Below are 23,799 nucleotides of genomic sequence, written 5' to 3'. Positions count from 1 at the left end.
GTGGTGGGTGTGGCAGTAGAGAGGGGTGTGCGTTCTCATCTTCACAGTTGAAAGACAATGCTTAAAGTTGAGACACCAAGAAGTAGTTGCACCCACACGGAATTTATCAACACAATGCAGAAGTTTCTACCTCTGGGGAAGGAGCAATGGGAGGGAGGAGAGATGGACAGGAGTTGGGTTTGCGTGTGCCTTTTAACAAACCTTGTAAAACTTTTTTGTTTTTTAAAGCAGATACATGTATAGCTTTGACTGAAAAAAAAAGGTTTAATTGTTGCTCCATTAATGCTTAGCTGGGTAACCTCAGGCAAGGTAGTATATTTATGATTATGATTATCTATAAAAGAACCTTCCTCATGGAATTTTTGTAAAGATAAAACGAGATGATCCATGTAAAGAGTTTAGCAGATGCCTGACACATAGTTTGCAGTCAATAAATGCCAGTGTTTTTTTTTAAGGACTTGCTGGTGGACAAGGGCGCTGCTCAGGCCAGCTCTGGGGCTAGTACAAAGTCTGTTGGGAGAAGGGTGAAGGAGCCTCAGGCACCTATGAAACACCTTACTGCCCCCTAAAGTTGCGCCAAGGCCACCAATTATTGGTTCTCCCATGTTTTACCCATGAAAGACCCAGAGATTTCCCCCTCCATGGCCACAGCTACCCTGGGAGTGGGTCTAGCAGGACTATGAATTGCCTCTAAAATAAAAGAACATAAGACTGGAGAGCACAAGGTAGTATTGGTTTTCTTTAATTGAAAAAAAAAAAGTACTATTCTTAGAAAAAAATGTGTAGATTCATTAAAACTTGCACAAGGTAATTAACACAAATCTTTTAGCTCTTCATAAAGCAACATCCATTTGCAGTGCAATATTCTGACAGTGATGGCTGGACAGACTACGGCCCATTTAGAAGGGAAATTCTTTTTTTTTTTTTTTTTGTGAGGAAGATCAGCCCTGAGCTAACATCCATGCCAATCCTCCTCTTTTTGCTGAGGAAGACCTGCCCTGAGCTAACATCTATTGCCAATCCTCCTCCTTTTTCTTTTTTTCTCCCTTTTTCTCCCCAAAGCCCCTGTAGATAGTTGTATGTTATAGTTGCACATCCTGCTAGTTGCTGTATGTGGGACGCAGCCTCAGCATGGCCAGACAAGCGGTGCCTCGGTGCTCCCGGGATCTGAACCCAGGCCACCAGTAGCAGAGAGTGTGCACTTAACCACTAAGCCATGGGGCTGGCCCCTAGAAGGGAAATTCTAATTGAGCCTTGCTGAAGTCAATTTAGACAACGTTGGACCATGGCAGACAACAAATAGGAAGAATGCAAATAAAACATCTCTAGAGTGCTCAAGTTAAAAGAGTTCTGAAGGTGCAGCAGGAGGGTTTTCCCACCATAAAAATGAAGAATCTTCAACAGATGTCACTGAGTGTGGTGATCCGAAATTCAACAAGGAAAGAAAACGCACTCAAACCAACAGGTTACATGTTTTTAAGTAAATTTAATCATCTCAGTTTGTGACTCTTGTGATATTTTATGAAATAAATAAGCATAATACAATCTGGAGCAAAAGTTATGATCCTGCATCTGTAAGAAAATTTTTTTTTAATAATTTTATTTATTTATTTTTCCCCCAAAGCCCCAGTAGATAGTTGTATGTCTAGTTGCTGTATGTGGGACGCGGCCTCAGCATGGCTGGAGAAGCGGTGCGTTGGTGCGCACCCGGGATCCGAACCTGGGCCGCCAGCAGCGGAGCGTGCACACTTAACTGCTAAGCCACGGGGCCGGCCCTGTAAGAAATTTTGAAAGAAAAACAAGGGAGATGCATATTGCCCAAGTTGTAAATAAGATCATGAGTAGGTTTGGAGAAAATACCAACAAATTAGAAAATTTGTTCATCAAGTTTCACATTTCATCAACTGAAGTGAATTTTTGGGATTCCTTAGGTGACTGCCGTCATTATTTCAAAAAGAGAAAATGCTTGGGTCTCAGTTGCGTGTGTGACTGCCAAGTGTCACTCTAGTTGCCACAGGCTCGTCCTTCACAATGAGGAGTCACACACTCATGGGAAACGCCTCTGCTCTCCTGTCTGTGAGCTACTGGAGGCCACGGACCCGGCCTCCTCCCCACTGAATCCCATCCCACCTGGGACAGGCTCAAAGCATGTCTGACAAACACATGAACTAACTATTCTTGGTGGAAAGCTTTTCTCCTGGAGACACTTGCTACTTTCCTCCGGAAAATGAAAAATGAAAATTACCTTTGAAACACAGATTTAATAACGAAACAGCTGAGCTGGTTTCTGATGGACCAGGAAGTCTTTGGGATGAACATCTCTGGGGCTGATAGGCTTCTGTGGCCGTGAGATCAGGACCTATCCTGACGTCCAGCTGCTCTTCAGGGTTGGGGAACCAAGAGTGGCCCTCTCTCCTTCCTCTTGGCCGTGAGCTGCAGGCCAAGGGCTCGAAGGCCTTGAGGGGCTTGGGAATTCCCAGAGCCACCCCAGGCAGAGGCCCACTGGGAAGAGAGATGGTGGGAGCCTAGGCTGAAGGGGAGGTTGAGGCAGGACAAACTGGCTGAGGAGAGAGAAGAGAAGAGAGAGCCCGTTTCTCTTGTGAAGTAGTTATTTCCTTGGGAATTTCTGTTACAGACTTTTCTGGAAGTACTGTTGAATCTAAAATAATTATATTATCAAAAGGCTTCTTAAGGAAGCCCTATCTCCTCCAATAAATAAAATGAACTCTGCTTCGTCTTTCTTTTTCCAGTAAGGACTGTTTTATTGGAGGATAACATACTCATAGGAATGTGCACAAATCACAAGAACTCAGCTCAGTAAATTCCACAGACTGCATACGCCATGACCCCCAGCACCCAGATCAAGAGGAGAGCATGTCAGCACCCCGTGTCCCCCTCCTGCACCTTCCCAGTGTACCCTCCCCCCAAGGGTGACCACAGACCCACAGACTGGCCTTGTCTGGTTTTGAATTTCACACAAAAGGAAGCCCACAGCATGTGTTCTTTTGGTCAGTGTTCTGTGTGTGAGACTCACACACGTGGTTACGTGTAGCTGCAATTCATCCCTTCTCCCTGCTATCTGGCCTTCCATTGTCTACTGCTGGGAGATATTCAGAAAGCTTCTTTTATTTGACTGTTATTAACAGCTTGCCTTCATCTTTTGTTAATGATATTGACTAGAGAGAGTTTTAAACTGGGATAGAAAACATTCAGCCTGAAGTTAATGGGAAAATGTACAAAAACAGTGGTGTATGATATAAAATACACACGCAAGTCTTCATCAATGAGCCCCCATTTAAATACATTGCTTTAGATGTAGGGTGTGAGAAGAGAGAGGAGAATGGGCCATTGTCATAATTCAAAGAGATAAAGTTAAAAAAAGGAAAAAAAGCCCTAAAGAGAGTTTAGCATATACGTGCAACAGCCCTTTTCACTAAAGATGTGCCTAATTAAAAATAGTCATTCAAAACTCTGTGCTAGTCAAAAGCATCCTCTGCAACTTGGCAGATCCATTTCTGTCATGATGAAAGCAATAAATGCAGTCAGCCCTTGAGGCTAGTTTGTCCCAAGTCATCTGAAGAAGACCATTCCCCATAATTTAGGAAGGAGCCATGGCCAACCGAGCTTGGGAAATGGTGGATGCAACAACGTAGTTCTTTACTGCAGAGCCTCTCAGAGACTCCTATGCTCCTGGTGGTGTGTGTGATAAATCTTCAGGCAGGAAATATGCTACAGAGTGTTTCCCAAAGTCATCTGATCAGGGAACCCTTTTTCAAATGCAGGGTCTTTCGGAATACTATGCCACAGGTCACACTTTGAGAAATAGCATCTGGATTCATTCATGCTGTTAATTTTGAGTGTGTGTCAAACATTGCTGATACCAAAATGAGCATGACACAGTTCCTGACCTCAAGAAGGTAAATTAATAAAATCTAGTGCCTCCCAAAAGAGGACAAGGAAAGAAAAAAGAAATTAGGACTTCCTGAGGGCCTAATATATATAGACGGTCTCCAACTCTGACGGTTTGGCTTATGATTTTTCAACTTTAGGATGGTGCCAAAGCGATACACATTTAGTAGAAATGGTACTTCAAATTTTGAATTTTGGCCTTTTCCCAGGCTAATGATATGTGGTACAATCCTCCCTTGTGATGCTGAGCAGCCAGCACAGCTCCCAGTCGGCCACGTGGTCACGAGGGTGAACAAGCGATATCTTTATGACCATTGTGGACCCAGACAGCCATGCTGTTTTTCACCTTCAGTACTGCATTCAATAAGTTACATGAGATAGTCAACACATTATTATAAAATAGGCTTTGTGTTAGATGACTTTGCCCAACTGTAGGCTAATGTAAGCATTCCAAGCATGTTTAAGGAAGGCTAGACAAAGCTATGGTGTTCAGTAGGTTAGGTGTATTGAATACATTTTCGACTTAGGATATTTTCAAGTTACGATTGGTTTATCCGGAGGTAACCCCATCATAAGTTGAGGAAGATCTGTACTATGACTGGGAGAGCCATTGTGTTAGTTCACTAGGGCTGCCATAATAAAGTACCACAGGCTGGGCAAACAACAGAAATTTATTTTCTCACAGTTCTGGAGGCTGGAAGTCTAAGATCAAGGTGTCAGCAGGGCTGGTTTCTCCTGAGGCCTCTCTCCTTGGCTTGTAGACGGCCGCCTTCTCCCTGTGTCCTCACATGTCTTCCCTCTGTGTGTCTGTGTCCTCATCTCCTCTTCTTATAAGGTCACCAGTCATATTGGATTAGGATCCATGCTGATGACCTCATTTTAACTTAAATCACCTCTGTAAAGACCTTTTCTCCAAATACAGTCATAGTCTGAGGTAACTTGGAGTTAGAATTTCAGCATATGAATTTAGGGAGACACAAGTCAGCCTATAACAACCATTTTACATGTTTTGTCTTATGTAATTCTCAAAATAAACCCCAAAGGTCAGTATTATTATTGCTGTCTTGTGAAGATTATCACCACAGTGATAAGAGACGAAGGAGGAATGTAAACCTGGTCCACATCTCTCCAAAGCCCCATTTCTCAGCCTCCAAGGCTGCTGTGGATTCATGAAGATGCATTTCCATGCCAAAAGAAGATTGATGGATATTATGCAGAATATGAGGGAAAAACTGAATGCTTATCATTTTTATAACATTTTAGAAATAAACCTGGTCATTATTTCTACCTGGAATACATATCCTATTACAAGTGGGCATTGTTAATGAAAAAAAGAATATTTCCAAAATTTTAATGACGTGGTTATTTTAAACATCAAATACCAAGTGAGATGTTCTGAGTCTCTAGGTGCCCGTGTCACACAAATGAAACAGCAGCTTCCCTGTTCCAGCCGTGTCCCTGAGTCTGTTCCAAGGCAGGTGGACCTCGTGACAACTCCATGACAACCCCGAGGCTGTTGCCGGAGGTTCTGGATTCTCCTCATCATATTCTTACTTGCTGGCAGCATGATTATCTTAGCTCTTATTTCGGGTTTTTCCGCACCGTCATTAACCACTTCATCCACCCTTTGAAAAGGCCTTGTGGAGCATAATCCCAACCACGAAAAGCAAAGGAGGCAGCGACAGCCTCCTTCGCTTAGCAATACATGAACACAGAGGCCCTTTTACACACACAGAAGCTGCAGAGAGGGTGTCTGGAGCCGTGGAATCGCAGAAAGGCCTGCATGTCACCTGCTCTGCTGCAGACTGCTTGTGTGACGTGGACCAAGCCACTTTACTCTCTGAGCCTCAAATTCCCGTCTGTGAAATGGGGATGATTCTTCTCCCATGAGACTGTTGGGAAGGTTAATGAGCTAGTGCATGAAACAGGGACTGTCATGCCTGGCTCACAACAGATGGGAGAATTTGCTGTGCTTTTCAACATTATATCACTATTTTTATTAAATTCCAACGGGAAATAAAACTTCAGTCTTTGACAAGTGCCAAGAGGCAAGTGTGGCCTCAGTGGGCTGGTGAGAGGAGAGTGATGGCCGGTTTCCCAGGGGCAGGGCTGGTGTGTACGGCCGGGCCGTGTCCAGGCTGGCTGCAGAAGCCTCCCCCTGTCAGGGTGGACGCTTGGCCCTAAGGCGGCCATTTGGCCATGGCACCTGAGTCCTGACCGATCATTCCCAGGCCAGGCAGGGACTCATAGCTCAAGCCATTGAGGATTCCCACTGAGAGCTCCTTCTCCACTGCTTTGTAAAAGTAAGCTGCCAATAGTCAAGGTATTGACAAAAAAAAAAAAAAAAAAAGGCAACTTAGCCTTAAAACAAAAATAAACGCTGTGGGGGCCAGCGACTCTTAGCACCATGGGAAGAAACCATATAACCTAAGTGTCAGGATGCCAGAGGATGCCAGAGTCAGACAAAGCCACAGGTTCCTACCCTCGCTCAGAAACATCCAAGCTGTGTGATCACAGAAGCATGATTAACCTTTCTGGTTTCCTCATTTGTAAAATGGGAATCAGGGCCAGATAAGAGGCATCAGGAGTGCAAAATTTAAGGAGGCACTCACTTTCAGGGTCATGCAATTGGAGGATCAGCCCCTGAGAGCCAGGACTTCCTTAAATTTTGCCTGCAGATCCTGGCCTCACCCTGGTCCTGGCTGTGATAGAAATAACCACAGTATCTAGGGCACAGGAAAAACCTGTAATGCTTAGCCAAGTCTGAACATAGGACAGACCCTCAATAAAAATTACAGTTATGTTAACTAACTCCTCACTCCGTAAGCTCATGAAAATAGAATCTAACATCTCACACATCCGTAAGCTCATGAAAATAGAATCTAACATCTCACACATCTCTCTCAGTTCAGTCTTTCTCCCGTTTACCAGATGAACATTTCCAGCAGCACAGAAGTAGAACTTAACCCAATAGGGTTCACTCTTATCCATATCCCAAGGTTACATCTTCGTAGTTGTTACTGCTGTCTGATTACTGAGCTCCTCCTCTAGATTGCATACTGCTCTATCACTCTAAATAACACACAGTCTGCCACGGTATGCAGCTCACCATATTTGTGAGTCTCTTGGGTATTTTTTCCCTGCAGGGTGTGTGCCTGTTGACAACACGAATTGTCTTATTCATCTTTTAAATACACTGCCTGACATATAGTAGACACTTAATAAATGCCTAAAACACCGGATGGCTAATTGGGCATATGTCTAAAGTTTTCAAATTAATAAGTTTATAATAAAAGGTTAAAGTTTCCAAATAATAAATTATTACGATTATAGCAGAAGTAAATTAGTTAAAAAAAAAATAGCTCCGCGTTGTACTATTGATCCAAAAGTTTCATGACACAGTTAAAAGACATTTCTCCCATGATATTTTGGAACAGACTTGTACTTAACTTCCTTCACAGCTTTTCAGTTGATAATGGTTTATATCCCCATTAATCCTATTCCAGCAGCACTTGGTTTGGGTTTCGTTTTTAGAAGGAGCCGTGACTCCAGCAATCCGAGCAGACAGGACCCTCAGCGTCTCCGGGCCCCTCCCTGGGCACTCTGCAGCCTGCCGGGCGATATAGCGCGGCCCGCGGGTTGGCACGGGCTGCAGGGTCTCCACCCCCTTGGGTCAGCGCATCTCTGAAAAGTGCAGTGACCTCAGGGACAAACGCCAGATGGACACCTGGAACTGTCCTCCTTCGAATGTTGCATAAACGTGGCCCTATCCGTTACGACGTAGGTCGTTAGCATCAGTCCCAGCGCCGCAGGGCGCGGCTCCGGTTCTGCACCTGTGTAGATCTCAGCGCGCTCTCGCATCTAAGGAGCAGGCTTCTACCCGGAGAGCGCGGTGACTCTGATTGGTCGCCAGATGGCGCTGCGGCCCCAGCCACCGCGCTCCGGGGTCAGCATCGGGTCCGCAGGGCGGGCCCGAGGGGGCGGAGGCGGGGGCGGGGCGGGGAAGAGGGGGGCCAGGCCAGGACGCTGGCGCCTGGGGCCGCTACCGCTCAGGGCGCTGGGCTCCAGCAGATGGTGGAGGCCGGGCCTGATGAAAGTTGCCTGATCTTTTGCTTTTTAGAGAAGCCCTAAAGCTGGATTTTTGTTTGCAATGCTAGCAATTAATATACTTTAAATTTTTAAATAGAAACCCCTTTTCTAAGAGGTAGGTGGGGGCGTGGCTTGGCATGTGGTCCATCTGGCTGCTTGGGAGGCTGGCTGAGGACACAACAGGACTGAGGCTGCCAAGGTGCAGGGAGGCACAGCCAGGCTATTGCGCAGAGCCCGAATTTAAGCCGAGAGGACCCAGGAATTGCCTGGTTCAGGAAGGGGCTGGGTTTCTTGTCCCCTCAAGACAACGTACACGGATCCCCCTGCATCTCGCTGTGGAATCTCTGCCTGACCTGCTCCGCTCCTGCCAAAGAACCCCATTCCCACCGGTGAGATGCTTCGTTGTGTTCTTAATGTTGGAACACTTAATTTTAAAAACTTTTTCTCATGGCAAAGTTTAAACATGTGCAGAGTCTACTCTAGAACCCCCGTGTTCCTATCACCCAGCATCAACAATGATACTCGTAGCCATCTGGTGGCCCCCCCAGGACACACACTTCCACTGCACCTCTCACCCACACTGGGTTGTTTTAAACCAAATCCCAGATATAGTATCTCTTCCTCCATAAATATTTCAGTGTGTATCTGTAACAGATAAGGATCTTTTTAACATAACATTATCATTGTCACACTAACAATACTGTTAACACACCAGAAATATTTCTTTAACATCAAATATTCAGTCAGTGTCCCAGTTTCTCCAACTGCCTCATAGAAGTGCTGTTAACAATTGATTTTTCCAAATCAGGTCGAAAAAAGGCCCATAAATTGCATTTGGTTGAGTTTAAAAAGCTTTTTTAATTGAGGTAAAAATTTACACATACTGAAATGTACAGATCTTAAGTGGGTAGTCCTAAGAGTTTTGATGTATATTTAAGTGTGTAAGGAACTGCCTAGAGTTTTGCAACGTGGGGGCACCATTTACATTCCCACCAGCATTGTATGGGAGTTCCACTTCCTCAACATCTTCCCCAGCATTTGCTGTTCTCTGTCTTTTTAATTTTAGCCCTTCCTGTGGGTGTGTGAAGTTATCTGGTTGTGGTTTTAAATTGCATTTACCTGGTGTGTTGGGAATGAGTTCTAGTTCTCTCAGTTTTTATCTGAAAATATCTTTATTTCACCCTTATTTTAACAGGATATTTTCTGTTACTTTCTCTGGCTACAGAAATCTAGGTGACCACATTTTTCTCCAGTGGCTTTTTCCTGTCTGGCCTTGTAGCATCTCACCCTAGACTTGTGAAATCCAGCCCTTGGCTAAGGACCCACTGCAGCCCTCACACCGATCTCTGCCTGCCCTCCCTTCTCAATGGAGCTACCCCCTTACAGTATCGTGCCCCACAAATCCATCCTTCTCAGCAGCCCAGAACTTCGATCTCTGCCCTCTTTGAAGAGTGAGGTCTCCCCACTTAGTCTCACTTCCCTACATCTCCACCAAAATCAGGGGTGGAGGGGATGGGCTCGTGGAACTTGCATCATGTGTTTCCTTCTCCCAAGGATGACCGCCTGTGCTGGCTGTGGCTCAGTTCCCACAAAGAGCTGCCTTACGTGTTTTACATGTTTTGTCTGCTTTACAATTGTTTGCAGGAGGTGGGGGGGGGGGGGTGAGTCTGAAACTAGTTACTCCATCATGGCTGACGTCCAAGGCCTTCTGATCTGTTCTTCAACATGTAGGTTCCTTCACCCTCTCTTTCATTTCCTTGCAATATGTTAGAAACCATGCTCATTGGCCTGCAGAGTTGCCCACATCTGGATTTTGCTCACTGCATTCCATTCGTGCTGTTTAGCTGGTTCTCCTATCCCTCGTGTTTCCTGTAAACTGGTAGTTCCATCTAGAGGCCAAATCACATTCTGGTTGATTTTTTCCAGACCACTCGGAGGTCCAGGTGCATACTTCCCTCAGGCTGCATGTAACCCTCAGTCTCTTTTTGTGATGTGAACAGCCTTTGATGATCATTGCCAGGATTAATTTTTTATTAAGGATTTGCATCTCTGTGCATTTACTGAATGCATCTGTAAAGAGAAACTTTCTGTATTCAACTGTGGTTGCACTGAGGCAAGGTTCATATAAGAAAGGCAGACACAGCCCTGATCTTCTTTCCTTCTTTGCCAGAATAGGCTGATTTCTTTGCATTGTACGAAGGTGTCCAATGAATTTCCTTCCTTTCTTTTTTTTAAGGATCATTGTGAACTTGAGGAATTTATATATATTTTATGTGTTTCAGTTCGCTCTAGCTATTTTTTGCTGAAGATCAAAGTTTCCCCACTTTGGACAGAGGGGGCTCTTCCCAGTGGCTCCTGGCCCTTTAGACATGAATACCAGTAGTCTCTGAGAGTGTGTCCCCACTTTTTGGTGTGACAAAATGTCCTAGGGTCACCCTGCACAGTCCTGTCCCTGACATGGAATCTACCATTTCTATAGGGAAACTGGGCTCCTTTTCTTGGGAAATGGTATTGAGAGACCACAATCTAAGAGGTAAGGATGCTTAGAACTATTGGGTAAGTTCAAGGTCTTTTTGGTGAATATATCAGGAAATATATCTTTTCTTTTAAATTTTAAAAGAGATAATATACCACGAGTTCATACTGACATTTTTAATTCAAAATTTACTTAACGTAACAAGGAGTCAGACTCTTGTTTTTTGATGTTTGACTGCGGACAGCTTTTACCCCTCTCTCCTGTCTCCCCTCTGCCCCACATCTGGGTGAGCTGATAAGACAGCCCAGTGCTCCCTCCTTCCAACAAGCAAGCACCTGCCACCACTGACTTTCACGCCACCAGCCGGCCTCCTGATCACAACAGAACCCCAGACAGTCTCCCTTCCTGGCTCTCTCAAGCCATTTCAGACCTGTGAGAAAGGACTGCCCTGCCCAGAGACCTCAACTATGTGAGTCATGAACCTTTTCATACCCTCTGAGGCTGGGGTGGCATCATCCGCCTCCACCTACAAACCAAATTTTGGGTGAGGGTCCCTCTGCCTTTGCAGGGAAGGCACAGAACACTTCACTCCTTCAATTCATATTTACATCCCTTTTTTTCTTAGGCTGAAAAACTTTCTTCCTAGTGATGGTCACATAATTACTTATTTGCTTTATCCTATTATAATATATAAGTTCAGAATAATGGTATCACCATTATGACCAATGCAATTATTGAAAACTGCTTGATATTATTTTCAGTTTGTTTTATCCTCAGGGAATGAATATCTAGGGATGTACATTAAATTATTGTGTTTTAAATGACTTTAACTTATTGTTCTCTGCGTGGCTATGTTGCTACCTGATATACAGTTAGTTTCCTTTTAATTTCTACTTTTTGGATTTTCTATTTTTTTAATTTAATTGGTTTTATCTTTATGTAAATATTAATATGGTTCACAAGTCAAATCTATTAAAGAAGGTAGGTTCAGAGAAAGCTAGCTTCTCTCCCTGTCTCCCCTCCTTCGTTTTTACATTAGATGGCTTCTCTTTCCATTGTTTATTTTTGATAAAAGCAAATATGCTGCATATTCACAAGCCTATTTCTTAGGTAAACATAGCATGCTACGTACAATTGTTTCCACCTTACCTTTTGCATGTGATAAGGTTTGGAGGCCTCACTCCATAGCCGTACACAGAAATATTAACATTTTTTGTTTTAATAGGTTAATCAAGGCCACTTAAAGCTATTGAATCAATTGAAATGTTTGCTACCAATTATGTTATATTTTTAAAGATGTATAACTATAGCTATGTGTCTTTCACTATGTTGTCTGTGCTCTCTGTCTCTGTTTTCTGTACATTTTAATATTTAAGAGTATTTGTAGTCATGGTCTATTGGTTAACTTACACTAATGTCTTTATATAATACCATAGTCCCTTCTTTTTGACTCCATTGGTTCCTTAATATGAGCATTCTTGAAAATTAGCTGAAACCTCTATCACAATATTTAATTTGAAGTAACATTTTTTTACTCCCAGTTCAAACCTGAAAGGCAGAGATCTTTTTTAATTTCCATGCATGATCTTCCTCAACTCCACCTGCATAACTGTTAGTTGTGTTATGTCTACGTTGTCAGAGTGTATACCCTCTACATGAGATATTCTTTTCCTTAAAACCATCACTTAGTCTTAGTTCTGCACTTACGTTCATATTTGATATTCAACACTGAGACTTATTGAACGTGTCCCAGTCTTTGGTTATTTGAAACTTGATCTCCACTAGTTTCCCAAGTGAGGATGAGGAACCTCCCTCAGAAGTTCCTCTAAGTTCAAGACAATTTTCCTGCAGCCTTTATACTTGAAGGTCTCTTTGTAGAACTGTCTTCCTGGTAGGCTTTCATTGATCTCTAGGGAAATTATTCTCTTCATTATTGTCTCTTTTATGATTAATGTGCAGGACATTCCATCACAATTCATTTCCCTATTACTTAGGTGGGAGGGCTTTTCCTACAGTATTAGGGTGGGGGGTTAGGACAGAGAGCTTTTTTAGTTTCAGAGTTCTAGGGGTCCCTATTCAATTCTTACTAACAAGTGTTCAAGATCAGCCTGTACATTCTTCAAGTTGCCCGATGCCCTGATTGATACGTGGACCCTCTCTGACCTTTGCCCCCAATGTCCCTGTCCTGCTCAATTTGGACTGTGTCCCCCAAGGGGAACCATCATGTCTGGAAACTGGACTGCTTGTCAGTGAGCCATGTTTGTAGCGCATATTTCCAAGCCTTGCTAGTTACTAACTTTTCAAGACATCACAGAACAAACTTCCTTGATAGGTAGACATATGTGAAGGACAATTTTTTTTTTAACTGGCAAAAGAGAAAGGAGTCTCAAGGAAAATTTCTTTTCCCTACCAAGAAATTTCCAATGTTTCAAAGGCAAATTTTAGTGACGACTCTAATGAGGGCTTTACCAAAGGTAGTAATATGCTTAGAATTGTGCGATCCTCTAATAACTACGTATAAGTAATCATTGATCGTCTCTAAATATTTTGTTAAAGTAAAAAACAGTTACTATCGGATAAAAACTTCTCTGAACTAATTATTAAAGTTTTGATCATTATTGTTGAAATTCTGTTCTCAAGCAATTCAGATATCTCAACTTAAACTCACAGATCTTTCTCTTTATTTTGTAAGAACCAGATACTAAAAAACGGTTTGTGAAATCTCCTTTCCACACGAATTTCAATAATGACACCCCCCTCAAGTTAAGGAAGGAGGGTCTATGAGATGCTCTCCAGGGGCAACCTTGGGCCCTGGGAGTCAAGAAGTGTGAAGACCACAGAATGGAAAGTGTCAGATTGTTAGTTACTCAAACATTTGACAATGCAAAGAATGATTTTTATATTGGATTGTCAATTACCTATCTAGTTTAACTACTCACACAGCATTTACGCCTGGAGGTAACAACGTTCTCCATTGCATTGTTTCCTTCTCTGTCAGTTGCCTGTGAAGCAACGATTTCATTCAGCATCTTTCGAGCATTTATATAAGCTGGCAGAGCCCCGTGCTGTCACTTGCCTGTAGATATGCCAGTGTCCCCCACTCGAAGTGAAGCCATTCCTGCACAGGGATCAAGGTGCACCTGACATCCTTTCTAACCTTATTTTATCTTTATTTTCCCATTTTACAGTCAAGTGACCCTTCTCTGGGAGTTTCCCTGTGGGCTTTTCGGTCATCTTTGAAGATGGCTGTTTTTGGGCCCCCTGCCCCCACCATGAATGTCAGCCACACATAGAATTTTCTGGGAGAGCTGGAGAGCTTTACTCTTTATACATGTTTATTCAAGGAATCCCACAAGTGGCTTTAAATGTTCTTGGCTTTATGACTGACTTTTAAAATTCTACTAACTCTGCAGAACAAGGATTTATATATTTACCAAATAAATTGATGAAGAAAACTCTAAGACATTAACAGATAATTAGACAAATGGCACAAAAAGACTATTATCAAAAGATGAAAGTTTAAACAGGTAAGGAAAAGTGTTCAACCTTACTAGTAATTTTAAAATTCAAAATGAAACAATATTCCATTTATTCAAATTAGAAGAGAATTTAAAATGTGAATGCAAAAAGCTGGTAGTAAAAAAAGCATTCTCAAGCATTGAACTGGGTAGAAAAATTGTTACAACCCATTTGAAAAGCAAGCAATTAGATGACATGAAGCAAATATTATTGAATCCAGCAAGTAGATTTTGGGAGATATAAACTAAGAACATAACCTATTATATCAAAACAAAATTTTTGCTCAAAATGTTCATCACAGCATTATTAGTAATAATAAAATGTTAGGAAAAAACTTAAATGTTCAAACACAGGGAAATAGGGTTATCAAATTGGTATTCACCAAAAGTGAAGGAGAAAATGCTTACATTTTAATGCTAAATGAAAGCTTAGGAAATAAAATGGTGCGTGTATATACATAGATATGTAATGCTTCTAATGTAAAATAAAGATTATACAGAGAAAAATATGATGGTATTTCTTGCACGTCTTGAGGTAACTTTTTCTTCCTTTTACATTTGTATATTTTCCAAATATCCTATGACGAAAATATATAGTATTAGCTTCTCAAATTAAAAAATGCTTGTCAAAATTTCTTTCATGTTTTTCAATGCCGTATTTATTCCCAATTTCTTTTTCTAAACTCATAGAGTAGGAATCAATGTCCTGGTGCCCCTTTTCTCCAGGCTGTTCAGTCGAGTGTGGTGTGTTTGGGTGATGTAGAAGCCCCCCTTGGCTGGAGTGGCCTTCACTGGTCAGGGCACATCCAGGGGCACTCTTCTCCAGGTGGGGTCTTAAGCTACCTGTTCTAGGGCTGATTCATCCAGTCTGCAAAGCTCACCTCCTCTCCTTGCCAGGGGAAGGGCTCCAGGCAGAGGGAGCGGCAGAGTCAACAGCCCTGAGGCTGGAAGGATCTGGGCCCTTTGAGGAAGGAAGAAGCTCAGGGGGCTGGAGCACAGGGAGAGAACTCAGATCAAGGAGGCCAAGGATGCAGGAGGCCCAAGGTCACATATGGTCCCATAGGGCCAGGCAGGAGTTCTGGTTCTATTCTGAGTCATTAGCAACCTCTGAAGGAAAAAACCAGGAAGTCACATGATCTGGGAGCAATTTGCAGCAGGTCTGTCTGTGGTGATCGCCCTACAGAGGGGCCTGGGTTGAGGTCGCAGAGGTCAGCAGGGTTCTATCACACCGTCTTCAGAGTTAAGACTTATGGAATGGGGAAGTGCCAACAGAATTTGAGGTGGGGGGAGGGGGAAGGGACTGGGAGGTCTGGGGGCACAGGACAGGGGATGGATGGACAGCGAGGGGCAACCCCACAGACCACCTGGTCAACTCACCTATGGAAGTCTGGCGAAAGGGAATGGTTGAGAAGCAGTCCAGCTTCTGACCTGGGAGAGAAGCGATTGAGATCCTGCTCTCGGGGAGCCCGGAACTCGAAGCGACCAGGGCTTGGGACCCTGGGAAGCAAGTCCAGCTTTGGGGCTGGTGGTTGAAGCCAGGCAGGTGCCCTGGGGCTGGGTCAGCGCCTGGGCGTCGGGGCTGCAGCTCACAACGACGGGGCATCTAGGGGTCTCCAGGGTCTCAGCCATGCGGCTGACCTCCAGGAGGGAAGTGCATGCCCGATCCATTTCAAAAGGACCCCAGCCCCACCCCTGGGCCGCCTTTCCCATCCCCCACCCTCACTTTGTCTCCCCTGATTGGAAGGCTGGCAGGAGGAGGGGGGTGATTAAAAGACAGGGAGGGAAAGTGAAGTTGGGAGGCTAGGGGCCGGCTGAGTGGCGCCAAGACCCCTACCTGCAACCGTTGGAGGGTCCCAGGGCCAGGGCACCTGGCTGGAACTGGAGGCATCCCGTGAACTTAGAGCACCTGCCCCGTGCGTTTCCTGGGGTGCCGGGGTCCTAGACTGACCGGACGAGTAGGGGGCACAACTGGCCTGGGAGGGACGCCTGGACGCCCCCGCCCTGCGAGGTCCCTCCACGTCCCTGCCTTTCCACCACTGGCTGGACCTGGTGTCAGGGATTACAGAGTATAATACTTCCTGGAACACAGATGACCAAACAACATATACGTTTCAAATGTGATAAATATTTATTAGATATATACTCAGTTGTTTGAAAATACAGCCACGAATCAGGTAGATGGGCACGGAGTTTAAAGGAATTGTTGAGTGGTCCCTTATAGGGTGCCTGGGACACTTCCCCGTAGTAAATTTCAGGCAGGTGAGATTGCTAACTGGCAGCGGCCAGGGCAGGGAGAAGGAGCCCAGGGGCAGGGAACTCCGACGGAGACACTTTCTCTCCGGCTGACTGATTTTAGGCATGAGTGCGTGGAGACTGTGAGGATCTGGAAATTGATTCTCTGGAAACGCCCTAGGTCCACACACTCCGTGGAAAGCCTTTTCCTGCCCATCCTGGGTCCTTGGTGCTCTAACTATAGGGTCCCTATTCCACACCCTATTCAAGACTCTGACAGTGCTGAAGAGGAGCCCCAGGTCCAGACCCCAGCCCTGCAAATGGTGCAGGAATTCTGGTGACAGGAGGGAGATCTGTTTTAATGAAGCCCTGGGCTGTGGACCAAGCTTCAAATGCAACAGAAAACACCACTGCTAAAGTATATCATCAAACGGTTTAAAGAGGGCTGTCCCGCAGATCTAAGATCCACCACTTAGACAATTCCCTAAGTCTTCTCTATAGTTTCCCGTTTTCTCTTGAGAACTAAATATGTGTGTGGCACAGTGTTTGTAAGATTATTTGCCAGGAAGTCTAGCACCTCCTAGTTCTAATTAGGCTGCCCCGACCAGGGTCACCGAACAGTCTCCGATAACAAGCGGTAATGAGAATGACAAAAGCAGCATTTTACCGGATTGTTCAGAGATGAGCTTTCTTGGATACTGTAAAGGGGAAGGAAATGCAAGCTAATCCCCTAAAGAAGGTTAATAGTATCCATGCATTTAAATTATATCAGCCTCATCACAGACAACTAAGAGCTGGAAATCCTGCACATTCACGTTGCCAAATTCTAGGAGATTTCCGTATTCCCGTAGGCAGTCTATCTCCACGTTGTCACTCAGGAGCAGACAGGCTCAAACTTTTTGGTGTCAGGGCCCCTTTAGGCTCTTAAAAATCATTGAGGACCACTAAGAATTTCTGCTAATGCAGATTATTAAGTGAATAATTTCAAAAACTTCATTTGTCAATTCATTTTAAAGCAATGATGAACCCATTTCATGTTAACATAAAACATATTTTTATGAAATATATCTATATTATCCAAAACAAAAAAAAATAGTGAAAAGAGCAGCATTGTTTTCTATTTTTTGAAATCTCTGTAATACCTGATTTAGTAAAAGATAGCTGGATTCTCACATCTGCTTCTGCATTCAGGAAACTCCACCCCACATGCAAGAGAAAACGAGAGTGCAAAGGGCACAGAACGTCCGGCGTTATTACAAACATGCTTTGACTTCATGGACCCCTTGCAAGGATCTCAGACATCCTCAGGGGTCCCCAGGCCAAGCTGTGAGAACTATAGCTCCTGATCAAAGAAAGCCGAGCTCCAAAGGGTGTGGGGAGAGCTGGAGGGAGGTGACCTGGAGGGCTGGCATTGCCAAGGCACGTTTTCGCTCTATTAACTTCACACCACGTTGGCCCACAGGAAACCCATCACCCCCACCCCGCTCCTCCTCCCACGGGGCAGGTGGCTCCAGAGAGGAATCCTGTGGTTATTTCAGGATTGATCCAATTGGTAATGCACACGGTTTTTTAACTGGAGAATATTTTTTCGAATAGGAACACATTGTAAACCTATATGTACAGCAATAGTAATGATTAAGTAAATTATATTTTCCTAAAGCATAATACTCTGCAGCCATCAAAAAGAAAGTAAAAAGGGAAGATGTACTCAATATCTTCAGGGTTTATTAAGCAGAAAACACAAAGTACAGAACAATGTGTATATTATGATCTTTTTAGTGTATTTTTGAAAGAGAATAATACATGTGTAACTGGGAAAACACACAAGAAATTGCTTATAATGATTGGTTATATTTGGGCAGATATAGAAACTTCAAAAAATTTTAAGCCTTCCAGCAATGAGTAACGTATTGTGTACTATTGTATTAGGTCCTTAAAGAAAAGGGGACGAGAGAGGTTTCGCGGCGCCTGGACCAGGTTCCCTTTCCGCCCTTTTTGCGTGTTGTCCCTGGAGAGAACCCCGAGACGACGTCTGGGGGTGCGCAGCCCGCCCGCCCCTCCCCGCGGAGCCTGCCGCTTCGTTCCCTCTTGCCCCGCCCCCGCCCCACCCTCGCTCCTTCCCATTGGTCTGCCGCCGCGCCGCCGCGTCCAATCGCAGCGCCTAGCGCCAAATTTGAATCGCTGTTTTCATTTGAATCGGGAGGGCGAGGCGGGCAGCTTTCCGCGCCCGAGCCGCTGACGCCGGGCGTCTCCGAGACGTAGCTGGGCAGGGCCACCCGGTCACCGGCGAGGGTGACCGCGGGGGGAGCGAGGACTGCGGCCGCGGCGGAGGTGGGTGCGGGCCCGCGGGCGGTGTCCCGGCCCCTGTAGCGCGGGGCGGGTGGTGGACGCAGGTGGACGCGTCCGGCTCCTCCCGGTGCGGACTTGGGTTGCGCCTTGACAAGCAGTGGACTCACTGGTGACAGTGTCGGTGACTCGTCCTAGGTGAGCTGCGGCCGGGGCGCCTCTGGGGGTGGGGGGAGCGAGGGGCGGCCTTTCGGGCCGGGGCAGCGGGGACTCCTCCGGGCACTGCGGGGACCGGCGCCGGGAGCGCGGCCTGGTCCCTGTCTCGATGGGAACTCCTGGGAGATGTGGCCCTGGTGGGCGGCCTCCTGGCCGCGGGTCTTGGGGGGCGCTGGGTTCCGGTGGGCGGCCAGGGACCTGGCTGGGGCTCCCACAGGGGTCAGGTGAGGTGTGGGCCGGGGCGGCAGAGGCATGGGGAATCGTACAAGCGACTCCAGTCGGTCACTTACAAGTGACTTCTTAGCTCTTTGCTTTCAGGGTAATCTCCCCCCCCACCCCCCGCGTGTTTTATTATTGTTTTACTCAGTGGCATGTTCCTGCAGTGCAAGAGCGGCTTGTAAATTTGCTTCAGCGAACCTTTTGACGCCTGACCTTCCCATACGGATTATACTCCAAATCTTGTTTAGAAAATGGGTCCTACAGGACGCCTTGTTACCATCAAAAGGAGCGGGGTCGACGGCCCCCACTTCCCGTTGAGCCTCAGCACATGCTTGTTTGGAAGGTGAGCCCTGTGCACGCGTGGACAATTCGGCTAAAAAGACTTGAATATCTTCATCACAGATTAACAGGCTGGAAACATGGCTCTAGGAGTAGTTCCTGCCCTCAGGTTTACTCAGGACTTACTATGTGTTGTCAACTGGACTGAATTGTTGATTACAAAATAGAATTTGGGGAATAATATTTATACAGTTGTGTTTTTCTAATCAAACAAAAATTTTAATATTGATTTGATAAAGATCTTTAAACGGAGAAAAATGTAGATGATTCTCAAATCCTGATTCTCTTCAGGCAGTCTTTAGAAGACCATTGTGTTCATCTGAAATCCCTCCAAACTTGGCATTCCTTGGCTACTGGGGGACACTGTTGAGCAAAGGAAGGAAGGAGGCTCTGTTTATGGTTTGTGGTATTTTCGGAAAAATGAAAATGGGAGGAAAGCCCTCCTGCTAGTGTTTGGAGAACTCCTCTTCTGTTACCTTCTGGTGTTGGTCTCTATAGCTGTGGTCCCTGAATAGCAGGAAACATTATTAATCGCACTCTCTTTCATTCTCTTTCACTCGAATTCTAACAAATGATAGGTCACCCTCCCTGTGGAGTCCTGTGTGTTAGGACCCCCACCCCCTTCTACCCACACCCTGTCCTACCAGCTCCATCCCTACCATGTTCCACTCCACCTCAGAAATTCCAAGCTCTGGTTCCCCTTGGTGCTTTTAGCCATTTTGAACTATATAACTGGGATGTTCCCTCTACCCTCCTGTGTGAGTGATTCCTTTCCAACTTTCAGATATTGTTTTAAATGTTACCTGAAAAGAAGCCTTTAAAGAACGCTGCTCTTGTCTTTCCCAACACCACACATGGTGATGAGTCTTTGGTTTGTCTGTCCCACTGCTAAGCTCTCCAGGGACAGGGATATCTAGTTAGTAGTTATGTGCTTGGTGCCTGGTATGGGGTCTGGCAAATGAGAGGGGATTGATATTTAGCACTCTGGTAAGTGTTCACTAGAAACATGGGCTGGATTTGGAAGCATATGCAGCAGTGGTTCTCAGCATAGGGCCACTTTGCCCCCCAGGAGACTTTTGGCAAAATCTGGAGACATGTTTCTATGTCACAGTGTGGCAGAGACGAGGCTCATGCCACTGGCATCAGTGAGCCGAGGTCAGGGATGCAGCCAAACGTCCTACAAGGTACGGGACAGCCCCCACTTTAAAGAACTATCTGGCCTAAAATATCACTAGTGTTGAGGTTAAGAACCACTGATCTAGAGTGATTCTAGTTGGCGGTTTCCTGCCAAACAAATGCTAAGTTCTGAGACAGTCTCTCTTTCTCTCTTGCTGGAATGTTCTGACACCTAAAAATCAAATTGTCTTCTTTGGTTTAAAATAGCTGTTCACTTTCCCTAGCTTCTTTTCTCTTCAAAGGTAAAAATAAACATTTTGGTATCAAATGGCAGTAATTCTGTTTATTATACAGCAGTGATTAAATGTATGTTTATGCAAGATTTTGTAATTTAGAAACCTGTTCATAAGTGTTTGGTCATATGACATGGGTAGGAAATGGTATTCTTAGACTCCGTAGGTGCATGTTGAGAACAGAGAGGAGAGTATACACTTGTTCAAACTTGTGGTAACAGGGACACCAGAGACCCAAGGAACCTCACTAAGGACCTCTTATTAGTTTCCACGTGGGTCTGGGAAATCTCCCGTCTGGTTCATCCTGCTGATGTTCTTTGTGGAAAGACAAGTTGATCTAATAATGCTTTTTTGTTGCACGCGGATTAATATTTTTAATGATAGGAGACTTGTGAATCTGTCTGTTAATATGGTGTAGTTTTAAAACAACAATAAAAAGCTCAAAAGTAATGAGCTTTGACTGTGTGCCAGGCGAGTGACAGACGTGTAACTCATTTTTTGAACAACACTATGATATGGCTGCTAATGTGATTCTCTTTTTGTATATGAAGAAACTGAGGCACAGAGAGGTGCTAGCATGAAATACTGCACTTCTGGTGATGATTAAACCTTTAAACATACGTAACATTACAAATAGACATACATAAAACGTTTTTTGTAGAATAAAAGCAGAATATTAAAAATAATTATTCTCCAAGCTGATATAAATTACTCCTTAATTTGGGTCTTATAGCCATAGATATTTTAGTTAAAAGGCAATTCAATTTTGTATTCTAATATTTTCTATTATAATTATTTTGAAGCCCTCTAGGTTTTAAGATTTAAAATAATTGCTTATATAATACTTGTAAAAATCGTTTGTAAGATGCAAAGATTGTTTACATTGCCGAATTTGTTCCTCCTTTATGTCATTACATTTACAGATCAAACACATAGTCAAATGCTGTTTTATTTTGAAACATTGATTTAATGTTTTTAAAAATTGCCAACCTAAAAAATCTTAATTCTTTTCAATAAAGGGGCATCGAATGTGACATCCGTATTCAGCTTCCTGTAGTGTCAAAACAGCACTGCAAAATTGAAATCAATGAGCAAGCAGTAAGTGGGATTTAGAAGTCTATTTTTTAAAACTTTTCATTTCAGTTTTTACCTACATATTAGTTACGTTTTCCTCCTTATTCCTACTTGTAGGCAATATTGTTTAATTTCAGTTCCACAAGTCCTACACAAGTAAATGGATCTGCTATTGATGAACCCATACGACTAAAACATGGCGATGTGATAACCATTGTTGATCGATCTTTCAGGTAGGTAAAAACTAATTGGGCTGAAAATAAATGGATCTTTTGAGTCACCAAAAACTAGCCTCACACATCATCTGTGCTCCTTCTTTAACCCCGGTGAATGTCAGTGTTTGAGGTTGTCATTATCAACAGTAATTCTTAATCTAAAATCAAATGGATCTAGAAGGAAAGACAAATGGGGCTTATGTGATTCAATTCAAGGATTTGAGTGCAAGTACTTGTGCAAAAGAGGAGTGACCAGATCCTTAAGGAGTTTTATTTTGTTGTGAGTGTTGTGAAACTGCATATGTTTTTTAGTTTCTTTTTTATTTCGAAATAAATTATGCTCATGGAGAAAAATGCAAAATGAGATGTATAGCTAATTTATCATGAGTTGAACACCCTTGTGATCACCTGTTATGGACTGAATTGTGCTCTCCCAAAGTTCTTATGTTGAGTTCCTAACCCCCAGGACCCCACAATGTGACTGTATTTGGAGACAGGGCCTTTAAAGAGGTGACTAAGTTAAAATGAGCGCGTTAGGCTGGGCCCTAATCTGATATGACTGATGTCCTTATAAGAAGAGGAGATTAGGATACAGAGAGAGAAGCCAGGAGAGCAGGTGCTCAGAGGGATGACCATATGAAGAGGCGGGAAGAAGGCAGCCATAGCAAGCCAAGGAGACAGGCCCAGAGGAAACCAACCTCCCGGCACCTTGATCTTGGACTTCCAGCCTCCAGGACTGTGAGAAAATGAATTTCTGTTGTTTAAGCCCCCAGTGTGTGGTGTTTTGTTATGGCAGCCCTAGCAAACTAATACACCACCCAAACCATAAACAGAACATTTCCAGAAGCTTCTTTCATGAGTCTTCTAATGACTACTTCTTTCTCTCACCAAGTAAACCACTGGTGTGGCTTTTCTGAGCGCATAAAGGTCTTTGCATGCGTCTCTAACCACTATGGCTTTGTCTGTCTGCATAAAACTCCATAAATTTGGAATAATGAAGTATGTATCTGTAACTGGCTCCTACTCTTAGGGGTGTGAGATTCACAGCATGGAAGTCACAGTTTGTTCCCTCTCACTGCATAAATATTTCATGGAAATAATATACACAATTATATACACAATTATATGCAATTTATTCATTCTGGATGGACATTTGAGTGACTTTCCAGTTTTTGAAATGAGTTGGGGCTTGCTTTATGATCATATGCTTAATTTTTTACTACTCTGTCCTGTGTGTTGATAAGAATGTGTATTCTACAGCTGTTGTATGTAGTGTTCTACCCGTATATGTCCTTTACATTAAAAATCTTAACTCTAGTATCACCGTAATTTTTTCCACTGACTCTTAGTTACTCAGACAGGTAAGTTGAAATCATGCATTGAGGATTTTTTGTTGTTTTTTAGCTGTCAGTTTTTGCTTTATATATTTGGAGACTATACTATTGCATTTAAATTTAGAATTATCTCCTCCTGGTGGATAAAGCTCTATCATTTATCATTTTGAAATGTCTTCTACCTTTGGTAACGCTTTTGATCAGTGACTACATACTATAACTTTTTCTATCACATTACTTTCAATTTTCATAATCCTTAAGGTTTAGGTTGTCCCTTGGAACCAGCTGGTAGGTGCACTTTTGTTTACAAATCAGTATATCTTCCTAGGTTGACACTTTATCCTTATAAAATGTGCTTGGTCTCTGTGAACAATTTTGATCTTCAAGTCTATTTTGTCTGATATTAGTATAGCCTCTCCAGCTCTCTACTGGTTGCTGTTTGCATGGTATATCTTTTCCTATCCTTTAAATTTCATCCTATTT

The 23,799-nt window shown here is 43.8% G+C and overlaps 1 protein-coding gene and 1 long non-coding RNA gene across 6 annotated transcripts in view; one reads left to right on the top strand and one right to left on the bottom strand.

Moving 5' to 3' along the window:
- Positions 1-1,500: 1,500 nt before the first annotated feature.
- LOC147916929 (uncharacterized) lies at positions 1,501-15,559 on the bottom strand. Its single transcript, XR_015552588.1, has 3 exons — positions 15,370-15,559; positions 2,246-2,561; positions 1,501-1,775 (listed from the first exon to the last, which is right to left on the bottom strand). It is a non-coding gene; the product is annotated as an uncharacterized LOC147916929 (long non-coding RNA).
- A 2,895-nt stretch (positions 15,560-18,454) lies between these two features.
- MKI67 (marker of proliferation Ki-67) overlaps positions 18,455-23,799 on the top strand; it is a 28,490-nt gene continuing 23,145 nt past the window's right edge. For 3 of the 5 annotated variants that reach the window (XM_087432862.1, XM_087432859.1, XM_087432861.1), the window contains exons 1-4: positions 18,562-18,708; positions 19,094-19,288; positions 21,713-21,791; positions 21,885-22,000. In XM_087432862.1, the coding sequence (XP_087288988.1) occupies positions 19,197-19,288; positions 21,713-21,791; positions 21,885-22,000 (287 nt within the window). In that variant the 5' untranslated portion in view covers positions 18,562-18,708; positions 19,094-19,196. The other 2 variants (XM_087432860.1, XM_087432863.1) reach the window with 2 other exon arrangements.

Source organism: Ceratotherium simum, chromosome 6 (genome assembly GCF_057802395.1).
Source record: "Ceratotherium simum simum isolate JZ-2026a chromosome 6, ASM5780239v1, whole genome shotgun sequence".
NCBI lineage: Eukaryota > Metazoa > Chordata > Mammalia > Perissodactyla > Rhinocerotidae > Ceratotherium > Ceratotherium simum.
The sequence above is the reverse complement of the archived record's forward strand: the minus strand, read 5'-3'. Positions and strand labels throughout refer to the sequence as shown.